This window comes from Mesoplodon densirostris, chromosome 15 (genome assembly GCF_025265405.1).
Source record: "Mesoplodon densirostris isolate mMesDen1 chromosome 15, mMesDen1 primary haplotype, whole genome shotgun sequence".
Taxonomy (NCBI): domain Eukaryota; kingdom Metazoa; phylum Chordata; class Mammalia; order Artiodactyla; family Ziphiidae; genus Mesoplodon; species Mesoplodon densirostris.
The window spans coordinates 48,479,159-48,506,733 of record NC_082675.1 but is presented as its reverse complement, the minus strand read 5'-3'; the positions used below and the strand labels follow the sequence as shown (position 1 = coordinate 48,506,733).

General features: G+C 35.4%; 1 protein-coding gene across 1 annotated transcript in view; it reads left to right on the top strand.

Moving 5' to 3' along the window:
- Nucleotides 1–27,575, top strand: part of CCDC178 (coiled-coil domain containing 178) — a 394,667-nt gene that overhangs the window by 340,716 nt on the left and 26,376 nt on the right. The window contains 1 exon segment of the mRNA XM_060118365.1: nt 16,745–16,879. Within this exon segment, the coding sequence (XP_059974348.1) occupies nt 16,745–16,879 (135 nt within the window).

Here is a 27,575-nt window from a genome sequence, read left to right as displayed (position 1 = left end):
TAAAGAAATATCTCATTACTTTTGAGATTTGTGTACTGTACATGTGCCGCTTGGTAACTGAAAACTCTAAAAAGATCAGTATTAACTGGATTTTGTAGATCTGTCATTCCTGCCGTGCCAAAAATCTGTGGAGTAGTTTGTAATTGCCATTGTTTGGTTTATTACAATAAACAGAACTGATAGGGCTTATGCTATTTGCCTTGTGAGCTGCACTTCACATCAGTCTGTTGCATTAAAATTGCATGCACATATCCTCACTTATCAGTTTTATTTATCTGTCAGAAACAGAAAAAGGCAGTATGCTTTCAGTATATGGAACCTTATAACAAGCAGGTCAGAAATTATAATCATTATTTTAATAGTCTCGTGCAAATGTATGACTATATGTCTGTTTCTATTAATCACCTAAAATATGTTCCTATAAGAAAATACTGTTATTTCCTTTATCATGCTGTTTCAAAGCTTTAAGTATGATTTTAATTGGATTACCTAAGGTACAAATGCAAATCTGCAGAATATAGGATTTTTTTCTCTTCTTTGTCAAATACACGTCATTTTTTCTTAGAGCTGCTTCTACAGTTAGACTGTTTGACTATGTTTATAGGTAAGAAACACAAGGAGATTATCTGAAATGCTTTAATTTTCTCCCACAGTAAAAAATCTTCATAATATTTCTACTCTTAGGCTGCAGGCTTCTCACCTATGAAATTCTCAAGCTCACTAGCAGTCACATCAGATGTACTCTGAAATTTTCAGATACCTGTGGTGAGTTAATCCATGCATACACAGATACTTCCTTCAGAAATCCCGTAACCTCTAACAAATGTCACACATCTCCAGCACCACACCCTCACTCCCAGTTCCCACCCCAGTGTACTGGGAAGTGATTTTTGCTTCAAGAATGTGGAATGTTCCACACCTCTCATATTTGTCCTACATGTTGCATTGATGAGGGTTGTTTATTGCAGTGATTCTATTAATTTCCTGTTTGAATGGTGCATCTAATGGATTTTTCTTGTGTATGCAGAAAAATTCTGTGTTCTTTTAAACTACCATCCAGTTTTTATAAGGATATTTTTCTTCCAAAAAGTATAAATGAGGTATTGTTTAAAGATCTGTCTCATATAGTCAAATCTTCAGCAGTTGCATTGAAAACATGTCTAATAATGGACAAATCATTATTCATAGATAAAGAACTTTGCTGTCCATGAGTTATTGGTCCTGCCAAGTATTACCTTTGTATTTCAAGGGGCGTCTGTGTTTTCAGTACTGACTGGTCTTTGTTTCCTGGCAAAACAATTTATAGTTCATTTTCAGATCACTATACATAGGGTATTTGTATTTTAATTAAAAAGACTGTTGTTATGTCTGATTCTTATAAGCAGAAATTCATTATAAGGACATTTCTCATTTCCTTGAAATGTTCCCTTTCTTTTTTGCAGGGTTCCTAAATTGCAAAAGCCAGTTAAATTATGTCTTTGGGGAGTTAATTTTTGGCACCATATGTCTCTAAAAATGATTTAATTTTATCTAAAGCATGTTTGCAATGATATTTATGTTCTGTAATGCACAGAGAGCAATTTAAGGAATCTTCTTAAAGAAAAAGCACACTAGTCTACTATTGTTCCAACACAGTAACATACAATGTATGTATAAGCTTACAAAATATTCTGTTTATTTAGATTAATATGTTGTTGATATCTGTTTTGCCTTTTAAAACTTTCACTTAGCAAAGTGTCTTCATGATATCAACGTGGCTGACATGAAAATGTTATTGCCATTATTCTTATTAGGGATCCGATCTCATGATTTGATAATTTTAGAAAATTTAAATCACACACACAAAAAGTCAGTTGTCTGAGGACTAATTTGGCTTTCTCCAAAGCGCCATTAATCAGTTTATGTATCCGTATACTTTTTCAAATGGATGTACCACCAATCCTCCTCTAATTCTAGCAAATTTAAATTCTCATGAAAATAGGTTACGTACGTCTTCTAATTTAGTAGGAAATAAGTTATAAGGTTACTACTCAACAACTGTATTAAATATGTGAGCAGTGTGGAGAAAAATACCAAAATTTTTAGCAATTTATGAAGTGTCTAGAAGTAGTAATACTTTCCTTATTGATGTAAACTCAAATATTTTGAGTAGTTCTTTTATTATGGGTAAGATCACATTTAGGAGATACATAACAAAAATCTTGTATTACAAAAAAAAAACTCTTGTATGTTAGCAGATGGTCAGTGTAATAGGATACTTTTTAAAAAACCCAGATTATAATAAATTATCTAAAAGTAATTCCAAGTCATAATATATAGAGGATACCTTTCCTACAGAGATGTCAGCTTAGCCTATGGGCTATCAATTAAATATACAGTAAGTTACAGATTTATGTGTAAGCTATATATGTTAATGACAAATGACATAAAGGTTAATGACAAATTTTTGTGTACCTTTACCAGTTTTGTAAATCTTGACATTTGACATATTTGCTTTGGACGATTAAACCAGTATAGATAGATGCACTCAGAACCCTCTATCTGCCCATTCCTAATGTTATTTTCCTCCTTCTTTCTCAGAGTTAACCACTAGCCTTTTTTTTTAGTGTTTCTCATTCCATCTGTGTTTTTAATACTATGTTTATATAGTAATTAATTTAAAATAATATCACTTGCAATTTTAGTATATTTATTTTAAATGCTAGGATTTAGGGTAGGAACATACCACAATATATTTTTTCATTACCCAAGTGTAGACAGATTGTTTCCAAATTTTCATTACTGCAAGTAATGCTATAAATGAACATTATTTTGTTTCCTTGAGAACATAATATGACCGTTTCAAAAGGAATATCTCTCAGACGTCAGCATGTGTTACATCACTTGTAGGGCTTGTTAAAACACCAATTGCTGAGCACCAGAAATTTCCAATTCAGTGGGTCTGAATGGCTGTTTTCCTAACAAGCTCTGGGGTGATACTGATCCTTCTGGTCTTGAGAACCACTGTTCTAGAATTTGTATATTTAAGTATGATTTCTGGATCAAAGGGAAAATATGCCTGCAACTTCAATACATAATGGCAAATTGCTCTTTAAAGTCTTTGTATCAAATTATAAACAAATTTGAACATTATATGAATATTCAGGGTTTTTTCACATCTTTACCAACAATTGGTGTGGACTGCTGGGTTTTTTTAAATATTTGCCAATCTGATGAGTGTGAGGTATATATATTTGTACTCCATTAGAGGTTGAACATGTTTTCAAGTGTTTATAGACCAGGTAACTCTCCTTTTCAGTGTATTGCCTGTTTGTATCATTTGCCCATTTTTCTGGTGCATTTGTATTGTTTCTTTTTTTTTTTTTAATTTTATTTTTTTTATTTTACAAATTTAATCAGTTATACATATACATATGTTCCCATATCCCCTCCCTTTTGCGTCTCCCTCCCACCCTCCCTATCCCACCCCTCCAGGCAGTCACAAAGAACCGAGCTGATCTCCCTGTGCTATGCGGCTGCTTCCCACTAGCTATCTACCTTACGTTTGGTAGTGTATATATGTCCATGCCGCTCTTTCACTTTGTCACAGCTTACCCTTCCCCCTCCCCATATCCTCAAGTCCATGCTCTAGTAGGTCTGTGTCTTTATTCCTGTCTTACTCCTAGGTTCTTGATGACATTTTTTTTCTTAAATTCCATATATATGTGTCAGCATACAGTATTTGTCTTTCTCTTTCTGACTTACTTCACTCTGTATGACAGACTCTAGGTCCATCCACCTCATTACAAATAGGTCAATTTCATTTCTTTTTATGGCTGAGTAATATTCCATTGTATATATGTGCCACATCTTCTTTACCCATTCATCCGATGATGGACACTTAGGTTGTTTCCATCTCTGGGCTATTGTAAATAGGGCTGCTATGAACATTTTGGTACATGTCTCTTTTTGAATTATGGTTTTCTCAGGGTATATGCCCAGTAGTGGGATTGCTGGGTCATATGGTAGTTCTATTTGTAGTTTTTTAAGGAACCTCCATACCGTTCTCCATAGTGGCTGTACCAATTCACATTCCCACCAGCAGTGCAAGAGTGTTCCCTTTTTTCCACACCCTCTCCAGCATTTATTGTTTCTAGATTTTTTGATGATGGCCATTCTGACTGGTGTGAGATGATATCTCATTGTAGTTTTGATTTGCATTTCTCTAATGAGTAAAGATGTTGAGCATCCTTTCATGTGTTTGTTGGCTGTCTGTATATCTTCTGTGGAGAAATGTCTATTTAGGTCTTCTGCCCATTTTTGGATTGGGTTGTTTGTTTTTTTACTATTGAGCTGCATGAGCTGCTTATAAATTTTGGAGATTAATCCTTTGTCAGTTGCTTCATTTGCAAATATTTTCTCCCATTCTGAGGGTTGTCTTTTGGTCTTGTTTATGGTTTCCTTTGCTGTGCAAAAGCTTTGAAGTTTCATTAGGTCCCATGTGTTTATTTTTGTCTTTATTTCCATTTCTCTAGGAGGTGGGTCAAAAAGGATCTTGCTGTGATTTATGTCATAGAGTGTTCGGCCTATGTTTTCCTCTAAGAGTTTGATAGTGTCTGGCCTTACATTTAGGTCTTTAATCCATTTTGAGCTTATTTTTGTGTATGGTGTTAGGGAGTGATCTAATCTCATACTTTTACATGTCCCTGTCCAGTTTTCCCAGCACCACTTATTGAAGAGACTGTCCACTGTACATTCCTGCCTCCTTTATCAAAGATAAGGTGACCATATGTCCGTGGGTTTATCTCTGGGCTTTCTATCCTGTTCCATTGATCTATCTTTCTGTTTTTGTGCCAGTACCGTACTGTCTTGATTACTGTAGCTTTGTAGTATAGTCTGAAGTCAGGGAGCCTGATTCCTCCAGCTCCATTTTTCGTTCTCAAGATTGCTTTGGCTATTCGGGGTCTTTTGTGTTTCCATACAAATTGTGAAATTTTTTGTTCTAGTTCTGTGAAAAATGCCTTTGGTAGTTTGATAGGGATTGCATTGAATCTGTAGATTGCTTTGGGTAGTAGAGTCATTTTCACAATGTTGATTCTTCCAATCCAAGAACATGGTACATCTCTCCATCTATTTGTATCATCTTTAATTTCTTTCATCAGTGTCTTATAATTTTCTGCATACAGGTCTTTTGTCTCCTTAGGTAGGTTTATTCCTAGATATTTTATTCTTTTTGTTGCAATGGTAAATGGGAGTGTTTCCTTGATTTCACTTTCAGATTTTTCATCATTAGTATAAAGGAATGCCAGAGATTTCTGTGCATTAATTTTGTATCCTGCAACTTTACCAAATTCATTGATTAGCTCTAGTAGTTGTCTGGTAGCATCTTTAGGATTCTCTATGTATAGTATCATGTCATCTGCAAACAGTGACAGCTTTACTTCTTCTTTTCCGATTTGGATTCTTTTTATTTCCTTTTCTTCTCTGATTGCTGTGGCTAAAACTTCCAAAACTATGTTGAATAAGAGTGGTGAGAGTGGGCAATCTTGTCTTGTTCCTGATCTTAGTGGAAATGGTTTCAATTTTTCACCATTGAGGATGATGCTGGCTGTGGGTTTGTCATATATGGCCTTTATTATGTTGAGGAAAGTTCCCTCTATGCCTACTTTCTGCAGGGTTTTTATCATAAATGGGTGTTGAGTTTTGTCAAAAGCTTTCTCTGCATCTATTGAGATGATCATATGGTTTTTCTCCTTCTGTTTGTTAATATGGTGTATCACGTTGATTGATTTGCGTATATTGAAGAATCCTTGCATTCCTGGAATAAACCCCACTTGATCATGGTGTATGATCCTTTTAATGTGCTGTTGGATTCTGTTTGCTAGTATTTTGTTGAGGATTTTTGCATCTATGTTCATCTGTGATATTGGCCTGTAGTTTTCTTTCTTTGTGACATCCTTGTCTGGTTTTGGTATCAAGGTGATGGTGGCCTCATATAATGAGTTTGGGAGTGTTCCTCCCTCTGCTATAGTTTGGAAGAGTTTGAGAAAGATAGGTGTTAGCTCTTCTCTAAATGCTTGATAGAATTCGCCTGTGAAGCCATCTGGTCCTGGGCTTTTGTTTTTCAGAAGATTTTTGATCACAGTTTCAATTTCAGTGCTTGTGATTGGTCTGTTCATATTTTCTATTTCTTCCTGATTCAGTCTTGGCAGGTTGTGCATTTCTAAGAATTTGTCCATTTCTTCCAGGTTGTCCATTTTATTGACATAGAGTTGCTTATAGTAATCTCTCATGATCTTTTGTATTTCTGCAGTGTCAGTTGTTACTTCTCCTTTTTCATTTCTAATTCTATTGATTTGAGTCTTCTCCCTTTTTTTCTTGATGAGTCTGGCTAATGGTTTATCAATTTTGTTTATCTTCTCAAAGAACCAGCTTTTAGTTTTATTGATCTTTGCTATCGTTTCCTTCATTTCTTTTTCATTTATTTCTGATCTGATTTTTATGATTTCTTTCCTTCTGCTAACTTTGGGATGTTTATGTTCTTCTTTCTCTAATTGCTTTAGGTGCAAGGTTAGGTTGTTTATTCGAGATGTTTCCTGTTTCTTAAGGTGGGATTGTATTGCCATAAACTTCCCTCTTAGAACTGCTTTTGCTGCATCCCATAGGTTGTGGGTCGTCGTGTCTCCATTGTCATTTGTTTCTAGGTATTTTTTAATTTCCTCTTTGATTTCTTCAGTGATCACTTCGTTATTAAGTAGTGTATTGTTTAGCCTCCATGTGTTTGTATGTTTTACAGCTCTTTTCCTGTAATTGATATCTAGTCTCATAGCATTGTGTTCGGAAAAGATACTTGATACAATTTCAATTTTCTTAAATTTACCAAGGCTTGATTTGTGACCCAAGATATGATCTATCCTGGAGAATGTTCCATGAGCGCTTGAGAAAAATGTGTATTCTGTTGTTTTTGGATGGAATGTCCTATAAATATCAATTAAGTCCATCTTGTTTAATGTATCATTTAAAGCTTGTGTTTCCTTATTTATTTTCATTTTGGATGACCTCTCCATTGGTGAAAGTGGGGTGTTAAAGTCCCCTACTATGATTGTGTTACTTTCAATTTCCCCTTTTATGGCTGTTAATATTTCCCTTATGTATTGAGGTGCTCCTATGTTTGGTGCATAAATATTTACAATTGTTATATCTTCTTCTTGGATTGATCCCTTGATCATTATGTAGTGTCCTTCTTTGTCTCTTCTAGTAGTCTTTATTTTAAAGTCTATTTTGTCTGATAGGAGAATTGCTACTCCAGCTTTCTTTTGGTTTCCATTTGCATGGAATATCTTTTTCCATCCCCTTACTTTCAGTCTGTATGTGTCTCTAGGTCTGAAGTGGGTCTCTTGTAGACAGCATATATATGGGTCTTGTTTTTGTATCCATTCAGCCAGTCTGTGTCTTTTGGTGGGAGCATTTAGTCCATTTACATTTAAGGTAATTATTGATATGTATGTTCCTATTCCCACTTCCTTAATTGTTTTGGGTTCGTTATTGTAGGTCTTTTCCTTCTGTTGTGTTTCTTGCCTAGAGTAGTTCCTTTACCATGTGTTGTAAAGCTGGTTTGGTGGTGCTGAACTCTCTCAGCTTTTGCTTGTCTGTAAACGTTTTAATTTCTCCATCAAATCTGAATGAGATCCTTGCTGGGTAGAGTAATCTTGGTTGCAGGTTTTTCTCCTTCATCACTTCAATTATGTCCTGCCACTCCCTTCTGGCTTGTAGAGTTTCTGCTGAGAGATCAGCTGTTATCCTGATGGGGATTCCCTTGTGTGTTATTTGTTGTTTTTGCCTTGCTGCTTTTAATATGATTTCTTTGTGTTTAATTTTTGACAGTTTGATTAATATGTGTCTTGGCGTATTTCTCCTTGGATTTATTCTGTATGGGACTCTCTGTGCCTCCTGGACTTGATTAACTATTTCCTTTCCCATATTAGGGAAGTTTTCAACTATAATCTCTTCAAATATTTTCTCAGTCCCTTTCTTTTTCTCTTCTTCTTCTGGAACCCCTGTAATTCGAATGTTGGTGCGTTTAATGTTGTCCCAGAGGTCTCTGAGACTGTCCTCTGTTCTTTTCATTCTTTTTTCTTTATTTTGCTCTGCATCAGTTATTTCCACTATTTTATCTTCCACCTCACTTATCCGTTCTTCTGCCTCAGTTATTCTGCTATTGATCCCATCTAGAGTATTTTTCATTTCATTTATTGTGTTTTTAATCAATGCTTGATTCATCTTTAGTTCTTCTAGGTCCTTGTTAACTGTTTCTTGCATTTTGTCTATTGTATTTCCAAGATTTTGGATCATCTTTACCATCATTATTCTGAATTCTTTTTCAGGTAAACTGCCTATTACCTCTTCATTTTTTAGGTCTGGTGGGTTTTTATCTTGCTCCTTCTCCTGCTGTGTGTTTTTCTGTCTTCTCATTTTGCTTATGTTACTGTGTTTGGGGTCTCCTTTTTGCAGGCTGCAGGTTCATAGTTCCCATTGTTTGTGGTGTCTGTCCCCAGTGGCTAAGGTTGGTTTAGTGGGTTGTGTAGGCTTCTTGGTGGAGGGGACTAGTGCCTGTGTTCTGGTGGATGAGGTTGGATCTTGTCTTTCTGGTGGGCAGGTCCACGTCTGGTGGTGTGTTTTGGCGTGTCTGTGGACTTTTTATGATTTTAGGCCACCTCTCTGCTAATGGGTGGCGTTGTGTTCCTGTCTTGCTAGTTGTTTGGCATAGGGTGTCCAGCAGTATAGCTTGCTGGTCGTTGAGTGAAGCTGGGTGCTGCTGTTGAGATGGAGATCTCTGGAAGATTTTCGCCATTTGATATTGTGTGGAGCTGGGAGGTCTCTTGTGGACCAGTGTTCTGAATTTGGCTCTCCCACCTCAGAGGCACAGCACTGACTCCTGGCTCCTCAATTTGGGATGATTTGTTGGCTGTTCATGTATTCCACAGATGCAGGGTACATCAAGTTGATTGTGGAGCTTTAATCCGCTGCTTCTGAGGCTGCTGGGAGAGGTTTCCCTTTCTCTTCTTTGTTCTCACAGCTCCTGGGTCTCAGCTTTGGATTTGGCCCCACCTCTGCGTGTAGGTCGCCGGAGGGCGTCTGTTCTTCGCTCAGACAGGACAGGGTTAAAGGAGCAGCCTCTTCGGGGACTCTGGCTCACTCAGGCCGGGCGGGAGTGATGCGCACGGAGTGCGGGGCGAGCCTGCAGCGGCAGAGGTCGGCGTGACGTTGCACCAGCCCGAGGCGCGCCGTGCGTTCTCCCAGGGAAGCCGCCCCTGGATCCCGGGACCCCGGCAGTGGCAGGCTGCACAGGCTCCCGGAAGGGCGGTGTGGACAGTGACCTGCGCTCGCACACAGGCTTCTTGGCAGCGGCAGCAGCAGCCCCAGTGTCCCACGCCCGTCTCTGGGCTCCGCGCTTTCAGCCGTGACTCGCGCCCCTCTCTGGAGCTCCTTTACGTGGCGCTCTTAATCCCCTCTCCTCGCGCACCAGGAAACCAAGACGGAAGAAAAAGTCTCCTGCCTCTTCGGCAGCTCCAGAGTTTTCCCGGATTCCCTCTCGGCTAGCTGTGGCACATTAGCCCCCTTCAGGCTGAGTTCTCGCCGCCAGCCCCAGTCCTCTCCCTGCGCTCTGACCGAAGCCCGAGCCTCAGCTCCAGCGCCGCCCGCCCCGGCGGGGGACTAGACAATCCTCTCGGGCTGGTGAGTGCCCCTCGGCACCGATCCTCTGTGCGGGAATCTCTCCGCTTTGCCCTACCCAGGTATGTGGGTAGTTTCTTGCCTTTTGGGAGGTCTGGGGTCTTCTGCCAGCGTTCAGTAGGTGTTCTGTAGGAGTTGTTCCACGTGTAGCTGTATTTCTGGTGTATCCGTGGGGAGGAAGGTGATCTCCGCGCCTTACTCTTCCGCCATCTTACCCGGAAGTCTTGTGTATTGTTTCTTTTATTGATTTCTAGGGGCTATTTCTATGTTAAAGAAATTAATCCTTGTCAGCTGTGTTATTAATATTTTCTCTAAGCCTGTGGCTTATTTTGTTAGTCTAAGTTTTTTTAAAAATTTGAATGTAATTAAATTTGTCAATTCTTTCCATTAGAATTTATTATTTTAATATTTAGTTTAAAAAATCCTTCCCCTTCTGAAAGTCATAAAGTTAGTCTGTCATAGTTTCATACAAAAATCTTAAAATTTAGCTTTCCTCATTTTAATCTACCTTGTTTTTATTAGTGTATATCATGAGTTAAGGATCTAATTTTGTGTTGGGTCCTTGTATAGGGTAAACCAATTATGCCATCCTTTCTCCACTGATTTAAATGCTATCTTTGTCATATTTCAAATTTCTGTATTTTATATGAGTGTCTGTGTTGTTCAGCTCTCTTTTCTGATCAACCGTTGTTTATCCCTTCCAATGCTGATATTGCTCTTTGTTCCTACAGCTTTGAGACAAGTTTTATATATTGCATGTCAAATTCCTTGAGCTTATTCTCCTATTTCACAATTGTCTTAGGTGTTCCCAGTCCTTTGTTCTTCCGTATGAATTTTAGATCACGTTTCATGAGCCCCAATGAGATTGTAGACTATTTTGTGAAAAGTTGACGTGCATGACCATGATCCTCTCTTCCAGTATGTGGACATGTTATATCTCTCCATTTATTCAGTCCTTATTTTATATTTTTCAAAAATGTTTTTTTAATTTTCTCTATAAAACCTACATATTCTTTAATAGATTAAAACCTAGGTATCTTACATTTTACATTGTGATTATGAATGGGATTCTTAAATTACAAAACTAATTTTTTTTATGTTACTGATTTTTTTCAATGCTACTCTTGCAGAAAAATGTTCCTAAACTCTCATTACCTCCTATTATTGGCTTGTAGAGTTTCTTAAATTTTCTCTCTAGATATTCTTCCTCTTATACCTATCCTTTTTTCTTTTATCTTCTTATTGCTTTGGCCAGTAAAATTTTAAACAGAGGTATTGATTTCTGATATCCTTACTTGTTTTGCCTTGACACTCATAGGAATGTTTCCAAAGTACCTCTACTTTGTAAACTGTTTGTTGGAAGTTTTTTGTTTATACCCTTTATCAGGTTAAAGAAATTTTCTCTGTTCCTTGCTAGTTTGCCACAATAAGTTTTTCATTGTTGATTGTTTTTGTTCAGTGCTGATTCATATCAACGTCTTTTGGGAATGATTTTTTTTCTTTACTATATTGATGTAGTACATGAAAATATTTGTGGATAATGAAACATTTTTAAATTTCTGGAATTATTAAATTATAATTCCTCTGTACTGTCTTCAGTTAAAATAATGAGCTCCTGGATGATACAAACCATTTCATCAATCAATAAGTATTTATTGGCACTTCCCTGGTGGCGCAGTGGTTAAGAATCAGCCTGCTAATGCAGGGGACACGGGTTTGAGCCCTGGTCTGGGAAGATCCCACATGCCACGGAGCAATTAAGCCCATGCGCCACACCTACTGAGCCTGTGCTCTAGAGTCCGCGAGCCACAACTACTGAGCTCGCGAACCACAACGACTGAAGCCCACCTGCCTAGAGCCCATGCTTTGCAACAAGAGAAACCACTGTGATGAGAAGCCCGTGCACCTCAATGAAGAGCAGCCCCCACTCGCTGCAACTAGAGAAAACCCACACACAGCAACAAAGACCCAACGCAGCCAAAAATAAACTAATTAATTAATTTTTAAGTACTTTATAAAAAATAAGTATTTATTAATCAACCTCTTATTACTAATAAATTAGTTTCAGTCTTAAACCAAGCAACAAATTAGGAGAGCACTTTTACATTGCACTCAGAAAATACGGATGGTAAATTATTTCCTTGCTAGGCAAAGAGAAAGGAGAGAAGGAGAGTTAAGAACCTATCATTAGACCAATCACAAGCACTGAAATTGAAACTGTGATTAAAAATCTTCCAACAAACAAAAGCCCAGGACCAGATGGCTCAACAGGCAAATTCTATCAAACATTTAGAGAAGAGCTAACACCTATCCTTCTCAAACTCTTCCAAAATATAGCAAAGGGAGGAACATTCCCAAACTCATTCTACGAGGCCATCATCACCCTGATACCAAAACCAGACAAGGATGTCACAAAGAAAGAAAACTACAGACCAATATCACTGATGAACATAGATGCAAGAACCTATTGTTAACTATTGTTGCATAACAAATTGTGCCAAAAGTTAGCAGCTTAAACCGATAAACATTCACTTTCTCAAGAAGTTTCTGAGGGTCAAGAATGAAGAGCTGCTTAGCTAGGTGGTTTTGGCTCAGGGTCTCCCACAAGATTGCAATCAAGTTATTGGACAGGGTGCAGTCATCTGAGCAGGCTGGAGAATCTGCTACCAAGATCACTCACAGAGCTGTTGGCAAAACAAAAAGCTTCAGTTCCTCACCACGTGGGTCTTTCCACAGAGCTGCTCATACAACATGGGAGCTGGCTCCCCAGATCAAATGATCTGACAGGATGAGAGAGAGAGAAAACCCAGGACAGAAGCCACAGCTCTGAGTGTGTGTGTGTGTGTGTGTTTCCTGGAAGTAGCACACTATCTTCTGCCATATTCTGTTCAGTACAAGAGAGTCACTAAGTCCATCCCATAATCAAAGGGAAGAGAATTCTGCTTAATTTCTTAAAGGGAAGAATTATCAAATAATTTGAAGGCATATTTTTAAAATCACACTTATGTATATTTTGTTTTCTCTGATATTAAATAACAAACACTTCAACACTACTTCACTCTTTTCACAGTGTGTCCCAACTGTCCCCTTTGGGTTAGGCATAGCAAGGCTTTACTTTATTCTCTTGGCCTCCATAATGAAAACAAGACATTTTATGCTCCAGCCTAGCCCTGGAAAATACCTGAAAAGGTGGTGCTTTGAAATTTCTAATTCTATGCTAAGAACATGAGAATGGTATAAGATGATATTTTGGTGCTGACTTGATTATGGCTAGTCCTAATTATTTTGAAACCTGTAACTGGAATATCAAATAGTGTTACTTTATTCTTAGCATATTGTGTTTTTACATGCATGTAAACCCATTTAATTAGAGGTTTTGTGTGTTGTAATATATGCATTATAACATTTAACATTAAAGCCAGGTTTCTGTGATACATAGGAGTTAGCAGATGTCATGAATTTATGTCGGCAAAGTAACTTGGATTAAAAACAGAATCCATATAATATAGTGTATTAAAACAAGAAAATGGAGACTCATTCTTGTGACAATATTCATTTATTCTGTTTTACTGTCAAAGAGTATCAAGCTTTAAAATGTTAATAAATTTCAAGAGCCTAATCAAATTTAACCAGAAGGTATTTTTACCAAATGTAGAAACGTATGTTGTATATTGTATGCCATGCTCACAAGTGTGCATTATATATAATGCTCACAATGACACAAGATCGCCAGCTGTATCTCAATACACCATGTCAAAATGGACATTGACTAGTTTTCCTCTTCGTGAATAAGTACGTACGTAGCGATTGTTATCTCAAAAGAAGTATCAATGAATTCCATCTTTGGGCTTCCTTCAGCAAAGAGCTCACAAAGCAAGTATTAGAGCCAAGCTTACCAAATGTGCTATAAATTCAAACCAGTCAGAAACCATTGTCAGCAAACTCTTCCTCCCTTTTTGCCATTTTAAATGGCTCAGATTACATACCAGCTGTTTCCTGATTCCACTTTCCTGACACAGTTGAAGATCCTCACTTCCTCTTTTTGTTTACAAAATCAAGGGCAGTGAAGTTGGGGATCTTTTTCCAAAATGACTCCTCCTGCTCTAACATTGCTCCTCCTTCGATTTCTATGAGAATATTCCATTCTCTTCCAAAATTCTTGAAATACTTGCCTGGGGCTAAGCAGCAGCCCAGTTCGTTTCAATTCCAACGGCTCTCAATTCCATTCTTACTTCTGAATACACGGCAAGGAATGCCCTTTCTAACCTCCCACCCAGTATGTTTGTGTCCCTCTCTGTCCTTTTTTGTTTCTCTACCACTTCCTTCCTCATCTCACCTCACCTTCCCTAAAATCTGAGTGAGAGGGCAGGAATGTAATCGTTCCAGGAAATGATTATGCTTCAGGAATGTAATCATTGGAATGTTTCATTCCAGAAACACTGGGTTAATTGAAGTCAAAGAGATCAAAAACCATTTCATTTACTTTGGTTCCAACCTAAATTCTGCATCCAGTTGAAGGATTTTTCCACTCATAACTCTCTCTCTCTCTTTCTTTAATTTTCCCTTTCTATATTTTTATGTCTTGCATTTACTTGGTTTATTTTTCTCTTCTTCCATTAATTCGTACGTTCCTGAACGTCTTATTCACTTCTTCACTTTTGACACTAAAATTTTACCAGTTCACTTTATTGAGTTAATATCAATAAGTATTTATTGAGTGATCACTGTCTCCTGACATCTTATAATTGGGCTTTTATCATAACCACTTTCCTAAGAGAGTTGTCTTCATGACCAACTCTTAAATTAACTGTACTCCTGGGTTCTTAAATATTTCCCCATATATATTGTTGATCATCTTATTGTCTTTAATGTGCATCCATATACGTGTACATATGACTTTTATTGGATTCTGATTCTTCTCTTTAAGAATGCCTTCAGTTATTCTCTTTCCTGGTTTATCTTTTTCTAGAGACTTATTAGCTATAGATTTTTTTTAAGTTTTTTGAGATATTACTCTTTCTTAGTTGATACCTAAGGAAATTTTCTACTTAAGTAGCTTCAGTTAACACTTATATATGGACTAATTTAAGGCCTTTGTGGCTACCTCAAGCTAGAACACAGAAAAGTGAATAAAATTGACTTACTGTATACAACAGTTTCTCCTCAATTAAGATGTGGGTGTGGGAAATATTATCATCCAATTCACTTTGGTTGATGAGTTCCCACTTGTAAAACCTTCCACACATTGAAGAACGTCCACTTGTAAAAAAAAAAATTATCTTCACTTTTAGGAATTCTACTAGAACTCATCTTCCTCTTATTTGTCTTTTGTCATACTTGTGTATATCTTAATAAAAATATAATGCTTTGAGTAAAGTGTTCTAGTGTCTTAATGAATATGTCAAGATACAGCACACCCTCCCCCTACTGGCTGTCAGAGCTAGCAGAAAAAATTTTAATATTATATTAAAATTATTAAAATATTTTATTTAAATAAATATTAAAATATTACAGAAAAAAATATTGACAGATTTTCCTCTTCAAAAAGTGATTTACTGTTTAATTCATTAGCCTAAATTATCTGAAATGCCCGTAAACTAATTTCAGGTAATGTATTTCGGCATTTAGCAAGCTGAAATATCTATAGTTTCAAGGTTATTTTTTCATCCTAAGTTAACAAATTAACCAAGAATAGAGGCTTTATTTTTCTGTGGGTTTACATAGATACCTATGTGTTGCTCATTTCAATGCATAATGAAGATAATGATGGTAAACAATTCACATGCAACACCAGGTAGCTATTTTTAAAATGGTTACTTTTAAGTAAACTGTTTATTGAAACATGCATACAGAAAAGTTCACAAGTCACATGTGCAGTGTTTGATGAAGTTTTGCAAAGGATCCCTTAAATGTAACCAGTACCCAAAACAATGAATAGAACATAAAATAGCCTTTTTAATGTGACATGTTTTTATTCTGTTATGAAGAAATATTTGACCTGAAATTTTTTGGTGTTTATCTTTTCATTCTGCAAAATACAGCTCAAAAGAAATCAACATAAACAATTATCCACATTACCAAAAAATAAAAGCGGTTTCAGTAACAGAATATATTATGGGAAAAAGTTTTTAATATGTTTTTTTCCGTTAATTTTTATGAAGCTTATTTCTTTGAAAATAACCTAATTATAACAATTCCGTATGGTACAGCTATGCTAGCTGTTGAAGTACAAATGTATATTGCCTTGATAACAATTCTACTGTGTTTTTTGTTTGGTTGGTTGGTTTTAGATTAAAGTTCCAAAAGATAGAGAAATTTCTCACAGGAGAAATCTTTCTTTCTGTGTTTAGATTCCATATTTAAAATGTCACTTCTAAGCGTCGTGTCCACTGTACTTTAGTGCAGTGAGATATTCCTATGTCGCATAGTCAGAGGGAGGTGGATTAATAGGGAGTTCGAGCTGGAAAGTTCTTCCCTGTTATTGTTCTCCCTCAGCAGTCGGTGGCTAAGTTAATTCTCTTTAGTTCTGTCATGCTCTAAAGCACACATTGCCAAACGCTGGTAAGGGTTTATGAGGAGAAAAAGAAGCGATGGTGTCCATCAAAGTCTCAAAGTTGCATTTTTAAACTTTGGCTTGACCTGATGTGCCATTCAAAAAAGCTTCGAAAGATTATTTTTTAAAGAAAGGTTCAATATGTCCCGAGGCTATCGGTTTTGAGTTAAACTGGGTGAAGTAGAAATATTTTACTCATCAGCTTTGCAGTCACAGAGTTTGCCTCAGCTAGAACAAAACTGCTGAGGCATTTAGAGAAAATTAACCCCCCATCCTGGCGGCCAGATGTGACTGGTTTCTGATGAATGCACATGAGTGGGCTGAAAAATCAAGAGACTGTGAAATTCCTGTCAGGCCCGTACAGTGCAGAATGGGCTATTGACTGCTTTCTATATTTCCCTCCATCATTCTTCTTGAACACTGCCATTAATTTCCTCTCCTACTCTGACTTGTGTTTTTTCCCCTCCCTCTTCCCTTTAGTTCTGTCAGCTGCAAAGAAGGATACACAAGTTGTGGCAGAAGCACTTCGAGCTGGTGGTCCTCTACAGCCGTATGAGGCTGGCCAAGTTCCAGATAGACTCTCAAGAGAGTATTCAAAAAATATTAGCTGTGTAGGTAGGTGATTGCAGGGAAGTGGGAAAGATCATTCTGATCTAGATTGAAAAGCAAATGATGGGTAGTGTGATGAAGCATTAAAACCATATCCCATCAGAGTTTTATAAATTTTTAACCTCTTTAATAAACTGGAATTGCATTAAGTATGAATTCAGTAAGTTAGCATATACGCCATGCATACATACTTTGGGGGAAAAAGGGAGATTGAACTTCTTGCTCAAAAACCTCAGAACGGGTTTTTATAAATACATTTGATATAAGTATATATTTTCCAATCTTCAGGCTTTGCAGATGTCATCCGGCTGTTTAAAAGATACTGTCAGCAGTTGCCTTGTGTTGCTTTTGTGTGAAATCTACTTCAGTGAAAATGACACTGATGTTTATTTTATTTAACTGTTTTCTTTCCCCTTCTGTTTTTGCAAGAGGCTCATCCTCCCAAGCAGATTTGGAGATGACTTTATTTAAAAAATGAGCAATTAGGGATGAGAATGTAACAGTGGTTCCAGATGCGTGTGAAATTTTATTATTTGTGCCTGTAAAAACTTTTAATGGATCAGTTGTCCTTATTTTAAGGCTCTAATCTATTTTAGAAACCCATATTAACTATTTGAATACTATTATTTGAAAACTACTTACATTTTTTAAATGAATATTTTGCTATTTGAAATGTTACATACGTATAAAATATAACCTCCCAAAGGAAAACATCCATCACCTGTTCTATCAAAAAAAAAGAACTACCTCTTCTATAAAAAAACAAAAGTAATATCACTATAAAAAAACATAATTTTTATTAACTTGTGGTATTAGCAATGCATGATGAAACTAAGCAAACCAAATTCTTTTCTAAATATTTTAATTACATGTACACATCATGATGCTTTTTACCACAATTTAAAAAAGGATGTTGCAAAGCACTTCCAAAGCTATTTCAAATTTCATTTTTACTTGTGGCTATTTTTGCTATTTTCTTCTGAGGGTATATATATATAGATATGTAGATATATATCCCATATAAAAGTATATATGCACTTTAACAAGTATATGTACAAATACTTTATATGTATGCTTTATATACATACTTTAATAAAGTATGTATATAAAGTATATTTATTTAAAGATTCTGTTGATAATGGATTATAAAAAATTTTTAAATAATAGGAGAAATTTTAAGTTTTGAAAAGGTAGTGCTTAAAATATGTAGGTTTAATAGAAATTCATATGTGAACTTGAGTATAAACTATAACTGCAGTATTTTAGAAGTCAGGAGCATATTTTTTCCCTTAGAAATGTTTGTTAACATTTAGTAAATTAAAATTTAGAGTGGCTGTAACCCATGGTTTTCTTTTAAATATTCAAAGGTAAACTTCATGTTCTAATTACTGTCTTGGAAAAATCCTATATTTCTTGCCCAACTGTAAACATTCTTAAAAATCTTTCAAATGATAAATTCTCTTTGTGAATTAGGGTATATTTTGAAATATTGAAAACATCAATAGAAACTATTTGAATATGGGTAAAATGAATTCTCAATCCATAATCTTCAATAGTCCTTATTCTAATTTTTCATTAGAAATTCTTTACCAAACTTGATTTTAAATTACTTATTTTTATGGCTTTCACATACCAGCTCAAGTGAAAGGATAGAAATGATAGTACAGTATCGAAAATTCAACTACTCAACACCTAGAGATACAGCAGCAAGGCTGGATTGTATTTGGGGAACTTGAGGAGCATAACCTAGTGGATTCTTTTCTTATCTACTGGAGAGACCTTCCATTTAGAAGATTTCAATTTTGGCTTTTAATCAAATTTTGAAAATATAATTTTCAGGATCTTGCCATAAAACTATAGAAACATGTGAAATCCTCTGGGATAAGTCAAGTCCAAACCCCCCAACATGGTACACAATGCCCAACTCCTGCTAACCTTCCCAGCTTCATCCATCTCCACACAAGTTCCTTCAGTCAATTGCAGTCACTCCAAAATTCCTACTAATCGTTACACTTTCTATTCAACTCCTTCTTCCACTCCTGTGCTTATATTCTTCCCTCTTTCTGCAATACTATTGCTTACCTTCCTGTTAAAGAAGTTTGACTCAACATGACTAAAAATTGCTTAACAAACCAGATGCCATTGCTCTCTATGTTTATGATTCAGTAGCATGTCCACTTTGGGCAATCTAATGTTTTATATATTGAAGGTAGTATTATAATGATGCCATGAGATATTAGTGAACTATTTGATGAGAAAATCATCTGATGAACCTTCTGAAAAGTAAATGGTATATAACTGATATTGAGCAAAAAGCAATTCAAAATAAATGTTGAGCAGAAAAAGGAGACTGTATCATCCTTGGGCTTGGAAGAATTCCTTGCCAGACCATCAAAAAGCATAACTGGCAGCTCTGCAGATGGCAGAAAACCAGGTGGGCCAGATAAGCTTTTGAATTACATGATCAAGCAGGAAGCAATAAAATGAACTATATTCTGGAATGAGGAATCAGTATATCTAACTTTGCAGCCATTTATATCAATATCTGTGTAGGGATTTTAGTTCACAGCAATTTTAATATAAGCCAAAGTGAACTACTGCAAACTTAGAACCAATGCCACATTCCAGCTCTAGCAAGCACATAAGACTTCTTGACTCTGACCATGTACAGTATATTTGACAGTCCTAACCTCACATCCGAGCCCATATAAAGTAAGTACTATTATTTCATTTTAACATCATTATTTTTCTCTTTGTATTTTTAATGTATTTAATGCTGTGAGATTTAATACCTCTTTGGCATCTTATTTAGAAAAAAGACTCATTGTTAACTCATCATTTAAGTGAAAAAATGTGATACAACCACAGCATGTTAATGTGATCTTATCCTGCATAAGCACAAGTGTTTTCTCTGGTTAAAGATGATACTCCCATTGCACTTTTTCAAAAGTTGAGTACATCTGCAGTATTTTATTTGGAAAGGATTTGGAAAGGATAGTTTAAGGGCCATATTGATTTACTTGAGAGCAGTAATTTAAGAGAGATGAGGAAGAAATATATAAAATTTAGAATGCTTAATTATAGAAGGAAAAGACTTTGTCCCAGACATCTAAATGACCACCAAATGAAGGTCAACACATGAATATTTTGATGAGCTCTAGAGGGCAACATCTAGACCAATGATGGAAGAGTTTGGAAGGTGGGTTTGGGCTCAATAGGAATACATTTTCTAACAGGTGATGCTGTCCAGATGTGCACTGCTGATACTCACGCAGACGTTACTGCAGTGGTTGAGGGAAAGCAAATGGTCTAAGAGTCAGCCAGAGAGCACCTCCTCAGACAGGGCTCCTCCTGGAATGCTCTCCTGACCTCCTTAAACAACATCTGTGTGTGTCTATACCTCTTCACCCACTAGAATGTGAGCCTTCTCAGTTGGAAAACATGTCTTATTTGTTCATCTTTATCTCCCTGGCACCAACTATAGTTCTCAAAACATAATAAGTACTCAAAAATACTTGGTGAGTGAATTTATTATTAAGTGAATTGGTTTATTAAGATTGAATGTGATAACCTTAAAGGCTCTCTACAGCTCTTGGTGCCTACAGTTGTGTAGTTAATAAACAAAAGTAGTTAATAAACAAAAAGCTTTGCCAGGAATTTTGATGGCACAGAGGTAAGGTATTTAATCATTTCTCACACACACACACAATACCTATAGGGGCAGCCCAAATTTGCTATTTCTGGAAGAAAACTGTACAAATGAAAAGAAACCAGAAAAAACACAGGATAAAAATCTAAAATCACTTAATAATGTGATATAAAAGAAAATCTCTGACGCTATGTGATCTCTTTAAAGACAAAAGAAATGATAGAAATTTGGATTTTTAAAATAAATACATTTAGAGATATTATGATTGAGGAATAGCATTAAATTGCTAAGCCTTACTGATTAACTCTAGATAGTAGTAGAAAGTATTTAAATATAGTTGTCAGTAGTAAGAATATCTACTAGAAGTTCTAGAAATAAGATTTGTCACTCCCAAACTACTAGAGAAAAGAAAGTACCATAAAAAGTTGAATAATTCAACATGCAGGGAAGAGGACAGAAAGAGTATAAAAATGTACAAAATAAGTCCAAACATATTAGTAATCATAATAACTAAATGGCTTCATTACACAGTTTAAAGTAACAGTTTTACAGATTGGTCATAAAAGCAAAATCTATCTCATTTGGAAGATATGTACTTCAGACAAATAGAAACGGAATGAAGAGCTCAGAAAAAAAGAATAAGAAGTTCTAATTCAAAAAGAGAGAGACTTGAAAGCAAAAAGAATTAAAACACTCAAATATGGATATTTCATATTGATAAAATATATAACCAATTAAGGCATATCAATCATGAACTTAATGCACATGACAACATAACTTCAGAATATATAAAGTAAGAACTGATTGAAAACCAGAGAAAAATTTCAAAATTTACAATTACAACAGGCAATATTAGCACATCTCCTTGAACTTTTTAAAAATAAAGGGTATCACATTACAAAACCTGGGAGTTTTGATTCAACCACAGAGAAATTCAACTATAGAAAATATATTAATGTAATTTCATATAATGACAAGTTAAAGGAGAAATATTATATATGATTACTCAATATATGCTGAAAAACATTAGTTATCAAGGCAACATATACTTACTCTAATAAAAGTCACAAAAGAATTTAGAACAAAACTCCCTTGATAAAATGTACTAAATGATAAATTACTGGAAACATTTTATTAAAATCAGGACAAAAGTAAGGATTCCTGGCTATAGTCATTATTGTGCATCACTGCTCTGAAGCCTTAGTAGTAAGTCAAGAAAAATAAATAAGAGGTATAGTTACTGTGTGGGAAAAGGGCAAAACTATCATTATGGTCTGATAATATGGTGTTTCTCTCAGAAAATCTAGGAGAATCAACCAGAAAAACATTATAGTCAAAAAGGCAGTTCTTTTAAATGGCAGCCTGAATTATAGAGTTCCTAAGAATAAACCTAACAAAAAGTTAGCTCAGTCCTTTTGCAGAAAAGCTTCTAAGCAATACTAAAAAGATATAAGCAAAGACCTAAATAAAAGTAAATATATATCATTTTCATGGATGAGGAGATTATACACATTGGGAACATGCCATTTTTTTTTAATTTCACATTTGAAAAATCCACAAATTCAATACAATCATACTCAAAATCCAGACAAGATTTTTCAATGAAGCTTGAGAAAGTGATTCTAAACGCCTTTGGAAGATAAAAATCCACAGGAAAAGCTCTGACATTTTTTAAAAAGAAATATTGGTGCTGGACTGAGGAATTTATGCCGTTGCAGAGCAAAACACATCAGGAAGCTATATTAATTAAATTAGAACAGCATAACATTGATTCAGGAACAGATCAAAACATCTCTAAAATGCAACAGAGCAGTTGGTAAACTTTTTCTTTAAATGGTCAAATAGTAAATATTTTAAGCTTTGCGGGACAGTCAATCTCTGTTGCAATTACTCAACTCTGCCTTGTAGTAGGAAAGCAGCCTTAGAAAATAGTATATGAATAGATGGAACTGTGTCCCAGTAAGATTTCATTTGCAAAACAGGCAGCAGGCTGAAGGCTATGTCCTGAAATAGAGCATCCAGGAATGTCCCACAATTATTTGGAATTTAGAATACAATAAATGTAGGATTTCAAATTGTATATCATGAAGGTAGCCTATTCACTTCCCAGCTATCTGAAGGATAAAAGTAAATACTCAAGGGATACAGTAAAATAGATTATTTTATATGTTTATATAAACTATAGAATAAGGATTAAAAATCTATAATATCTTTTTTTTTAAATACAGACTACTGAATAGTATTGAGGTAAGAAAGACCTTCTTAAATGAGGGAATAAAATCATTAAGAAAATATTGTTAAATTTGACTACCAAAAAATAAAAATGTTTTCATGAAAAAAGATACAATAATAACAAAACAGACAAAATTTCTTACCCTCATGAACTTACATTTCAGTGGGGAAAACAAAACAGTAAACAAGTTAAAACTATAGTGATGCTATGTACTAAGGAGAAAAATAAAATATGGAAGGGGCATATGAAATGACAGAGGAGGTATGAAATGCATTTTAGCAGTGCATTTTTCCTTATTACTTGTGGAAATAAATAGCTCAAAATAGTTTAAAGGGTAAACATTTTTATTTGTTTAATCTCTCTCCTTGTTGAACTGAAAATATCAACTTAATGGCTTGAATACCAGAGTTTGAGTTTCAGGGTGGGTGGGTTAGTGTGTTGTTTGCTTGTTTGGTGGTATCATCTGGGATGTGGAACAGGTATAAACAGCATATACCCAAGGGTCACTGTGAGAATCGGATGATGATGTATGCAATATGCTCGGTACACAGTCAACAGTTTACAATGTTAACTCACTTTTTTCTTTTTTCTCCCCCTGATACTGTTGTAAGGTAATCCCAAAACAGCAACAACTTCTTGCCAAAATTTGCCTAAATCAATTAATCACAGAAGCATTTATACTTTCTAGTCTTGCCACCTTCAGAACTTTCAACTCCATGTCTGACATTATTTCAAACTCTTGGGAATTCGAGAAACTTCATATAGGTACACAACACACCTTGTCATATAATGTAACAAAAGAAATGCTTGGTTAACTTCAAATATTTTAATGATTCTTGCCTCAATTATTAAAGTATGCATAAATACATAAAATGAAAAAAAGAATTAAATGTTCTAAATTAAAACACCCAGATAAATGAGCTACATTTTACCCAGTATCTTCTGTTAAATGTAAAGTCAGCATTCCACCCTCATCCAAGGCTGGCTATAGCTAAGAAATAAATGCCTGTTGCCAAGGTCAATTCAGAACCAGAAAATTGTGGGTGAAAGAGAACTTATAAGTTCATTTCGTCTAAACTCCTATCTTTAGGATGGATTGTTTCATTATCTTTCTATGTCGAAAGTGTACCATTTTTTTTTCAATTTTTATTGAAATATAGTTGACTTACAATGTTGTGTTAGTTTCAGGTATACAGCAAGGTGATTCAGTTATACACACACACACACACAAACATATATATATTCTTTTTTAGATTCTTTTCCATTATAGATTATTGCAACATATTGAGTATAGTTGCCTGTACTATACAGTACGTCCTTGTTGGCTATCTAGTTTATATATACTAGTGTGTATATTTTAATTCCAAACTCCTAATTTATCCCACCCTGTCCTCTTTAGTAACCATAATTTCTATGTCTGTGAATCTATTTCTGTTTTGTAAATAAATTCATTTGTGTCATTTTTTTAGATTCCACACATGAGGTGTATCATATGACATTTGTTTTTCTCTGTCTGACTCACTTCACTTAGTATGATAATCTCCAGGTCCATCCATGTTGGTACAAATAGCATTATTTCATTCTTTTTAATGTCTGAGTGATATTCCACATGTATATGTACCACGTCTTCTTTATCCATTCATCTGTCGATGGACATTTAGGTTGCTTCCATGTCTTGGCTAATGTGAACAGTGCTGATATGAACATTGGGGTGCATTATCTTTTTGAATTACAGTTTTCTCTGGATATATGCCGAGAAGTGGGACCACTGGATCATATGGCTATTCTATTCTTTAGTTTTTTAAGGAACCTCCATACTGTTCTCCATAGTGGCTGAACCATTTTACATTCCCACCAACAGTGTAGAAGATTTCCTTCTCCTCCACACCCTCTCCAGCATTTATTATTTGTAGACTTTTTGATGATGGCCATTCTGGCCAGTGTAGGTATACTTCATTATAGTTTTGATTTGCATTTCTCTAATAATTAGCAATGTTGAACATCTTTTCATATGCCTATTGGCCAACTGTGTGTCTTCTTTGGAGAAAGGTCTATTTAGATCCTCTGTCCATTTTTTGATTAGGTTGTTTGTTTTTCTGTTACTGAGTTGTTGTATGAGCTGTTTGTATATTTTGGAAATTAATCCCTTGTCAGTCGCATTATTTACAAATATTTTCTCCCATTCAGTAGGTTGTCTTTTTGTTCTGTTTATGGTTTCCTTTGCTGTGCAAAAACGTTTAATTAGATTCCATTTGTTTATTTTTGCTTTTGTTTCCTTTGCTTTCGGAGGCTGATACAAAAAAAAATATTGTTGTGATTTATGTCAAAGAGTGTCCTGCCTGTGTTTTCTTCTTAGAATTTTATAGTATCTGGTCTTACATTTAGATCTTTAATCCATTTTGAGTTTATTTTTGTATATGGTGTTAGAGAATGTTCTAATTTCATTTTTTACATGTGGCTGTCCAATTTTCCCAGCAACAATTATTGAAGGAACTTTTCTCCATTGAATATTCTTTTCTTCTTTGTTGTACATTAATTCACCATAGGTGCATGGGTTTATTTCTGGGCTTTCTAGCTTGCTCCATTGATCTATATGTCTATTTTTGTGCAAGTACCATACTGTTTTGATTACCGTAGCTTTGTAGTATAGTCTGAAGTCAGGGAGCCTGATTCCTCTAGCTCCATTCTTCTTTCTCAAGTTGCTTTGGCTATTAAGGATCTTTTTGTTTCCATATAATTAAAAAAATTTTTTTCTAGTTCTGTGAAAAATGCCATTGATAATTTGATAAGGATTGCATTAAATCTATCCGTTGCCTTGGGTTGTATAGTCATTTTAACAATATTGATTCTTCCAGTCCAAGAACATGCTATATCTTTCCAACTGTTTGTGTCATCTTCAATTTCTTTCAACAACATCTTATAGTTTTCAGAGTACAGAATTTTTGCTTTCTTAGGTAGGTTTATTCCTAGATATTTTATTCTTTTTGATGTGATGGTAAATGGGACTGTTTCCTTAATTTCTCTTTCTGCTATTTCCTTGTTAGTGTATAGACACACAACAGATTTTTGTATATTAATTTTGTATCCTGCAACATTACCAAATTCATTGATGAGATCTAGTAGTTTTCTGGTGTCATCTTTAGAATTTTTTATGTATAATGTCATGTCATCTACAAACAGAGAAATTTTACTTCTTATTTTCCAATTTGGATTCCTTTTATTTCTTTTTCTTCTGTGATTGCTATGGCTAGGACTTCCAAAACTATGTTGAATAAAAGTGGTGAGAATGGCCATCATCAAAAACTCTACAAACAATAAATGCTGGAGAGGGTGTGGAGAAAAGGTAACCCTCTTGCACTGTTGGTGGGAATGTAAAATGATACAGCCACTATGGAGAACAGTATGGAGGTTCCTTAAAAAACTACAAATAGAACTACCATACGACCCAGAAATCCCACTACTGGGCATATACCCTGAGAAAACCATAATTCAAAAAGAGTCATGTACCACAATGTTCATTGCAGCTCTATTTACAATAGCCAGGACATGGAAGCAACCTAAGTGTCCATCAACAGATGAATGGATAAAGAAGATGTGGCACATATATACAATGGAATATTACTCAGCCATAAAAAGAAGCGAAATTGAGTTATTTGTAGTGAGGTGGATGGACCTAGAGTCTGTCATACAGAGTGAAGTAAGTCAGAAAGAGAAAAACAAATAACATATGCTAACACATACATATGGAATCTAAAAAAAAAAAATGGTCTTGAAGAACCTAGGGGCAAGACAGGAATAAAGACACAGACCTACTAGAGAATGGACTTGAGGATACGGGGAGGGGGAAGGGTAAGGTGGGACAAAGTGAGAGAGTGACATGGACATATATACACTACCAAATGTAAAATAGCTAGTGGGAAGCAGCCACATAGCACAGGGAGATCAGCTCGGTGCTTTGTGACCACCTAGAGGGGTGGGATAGGGAGGGTGGGAGGGAGGGAGAGAGACACAAGAGGGAAGAGATATGGGGACATATGTATATGTATAACTGATTCACTTTGTTATAAAGCAGAAACTAACACACCATTGTAAAGCAATTATACTCCAATAAAGTTGTTAAAAAAAAAAGTGGCAAGAGTGGGCATCCTTGTCTTATTCCTGCTCTTAGAGGAAATGCCTTCAGCTTTTCAGCATTGAGAATGTTGTTAGCTGTGATGAAAGTATACTTTTAGAATTCCATAAATTTCCATAACATATTAAAACACTGATTTCACTCTGTACTTATTGAATACCAATATAATGCATACAGTATACCTCATGTTCTTTGACCTTAAGCAATTTATAGTTAAGTTGAATACTGGTTAATTTCAAGACACCTGGTGGGGGGGATGGGTTCCTACTATGTGAAAGGTATTTTGCTAGAAACTGAGAATCCAAAGGTGGAACATATAATCTTTGTCTTCAAAGAGCTTGTAATCTCAAAAAGGTGGCAGACACAATATGTTGTGTAAATGTAAATGACAGCAAGAAGAAAGGCAAGTCTTCCGTGTTGTAAGGTCAGTTTTCTAAAGGGGTAACTTCTAAAGTAAATATTGAAAGGTGATAGGACATCAACAAAGGGCGGGCAGGTTGTTATAGAAAGAGTAAATGACTAGAACAGAAATGTGTGAGAATAAAACAGCATAGTGCATAGTGTACAAGGAAAATGACAACTAATTTGATACTATTAGAGAAAAAAATGCAGGACAGGGGATATCAGCAATGAAATGAAGCAGTAGATATGCAAAATATTAGGGAATAACTAGTTATATGGTTAACAT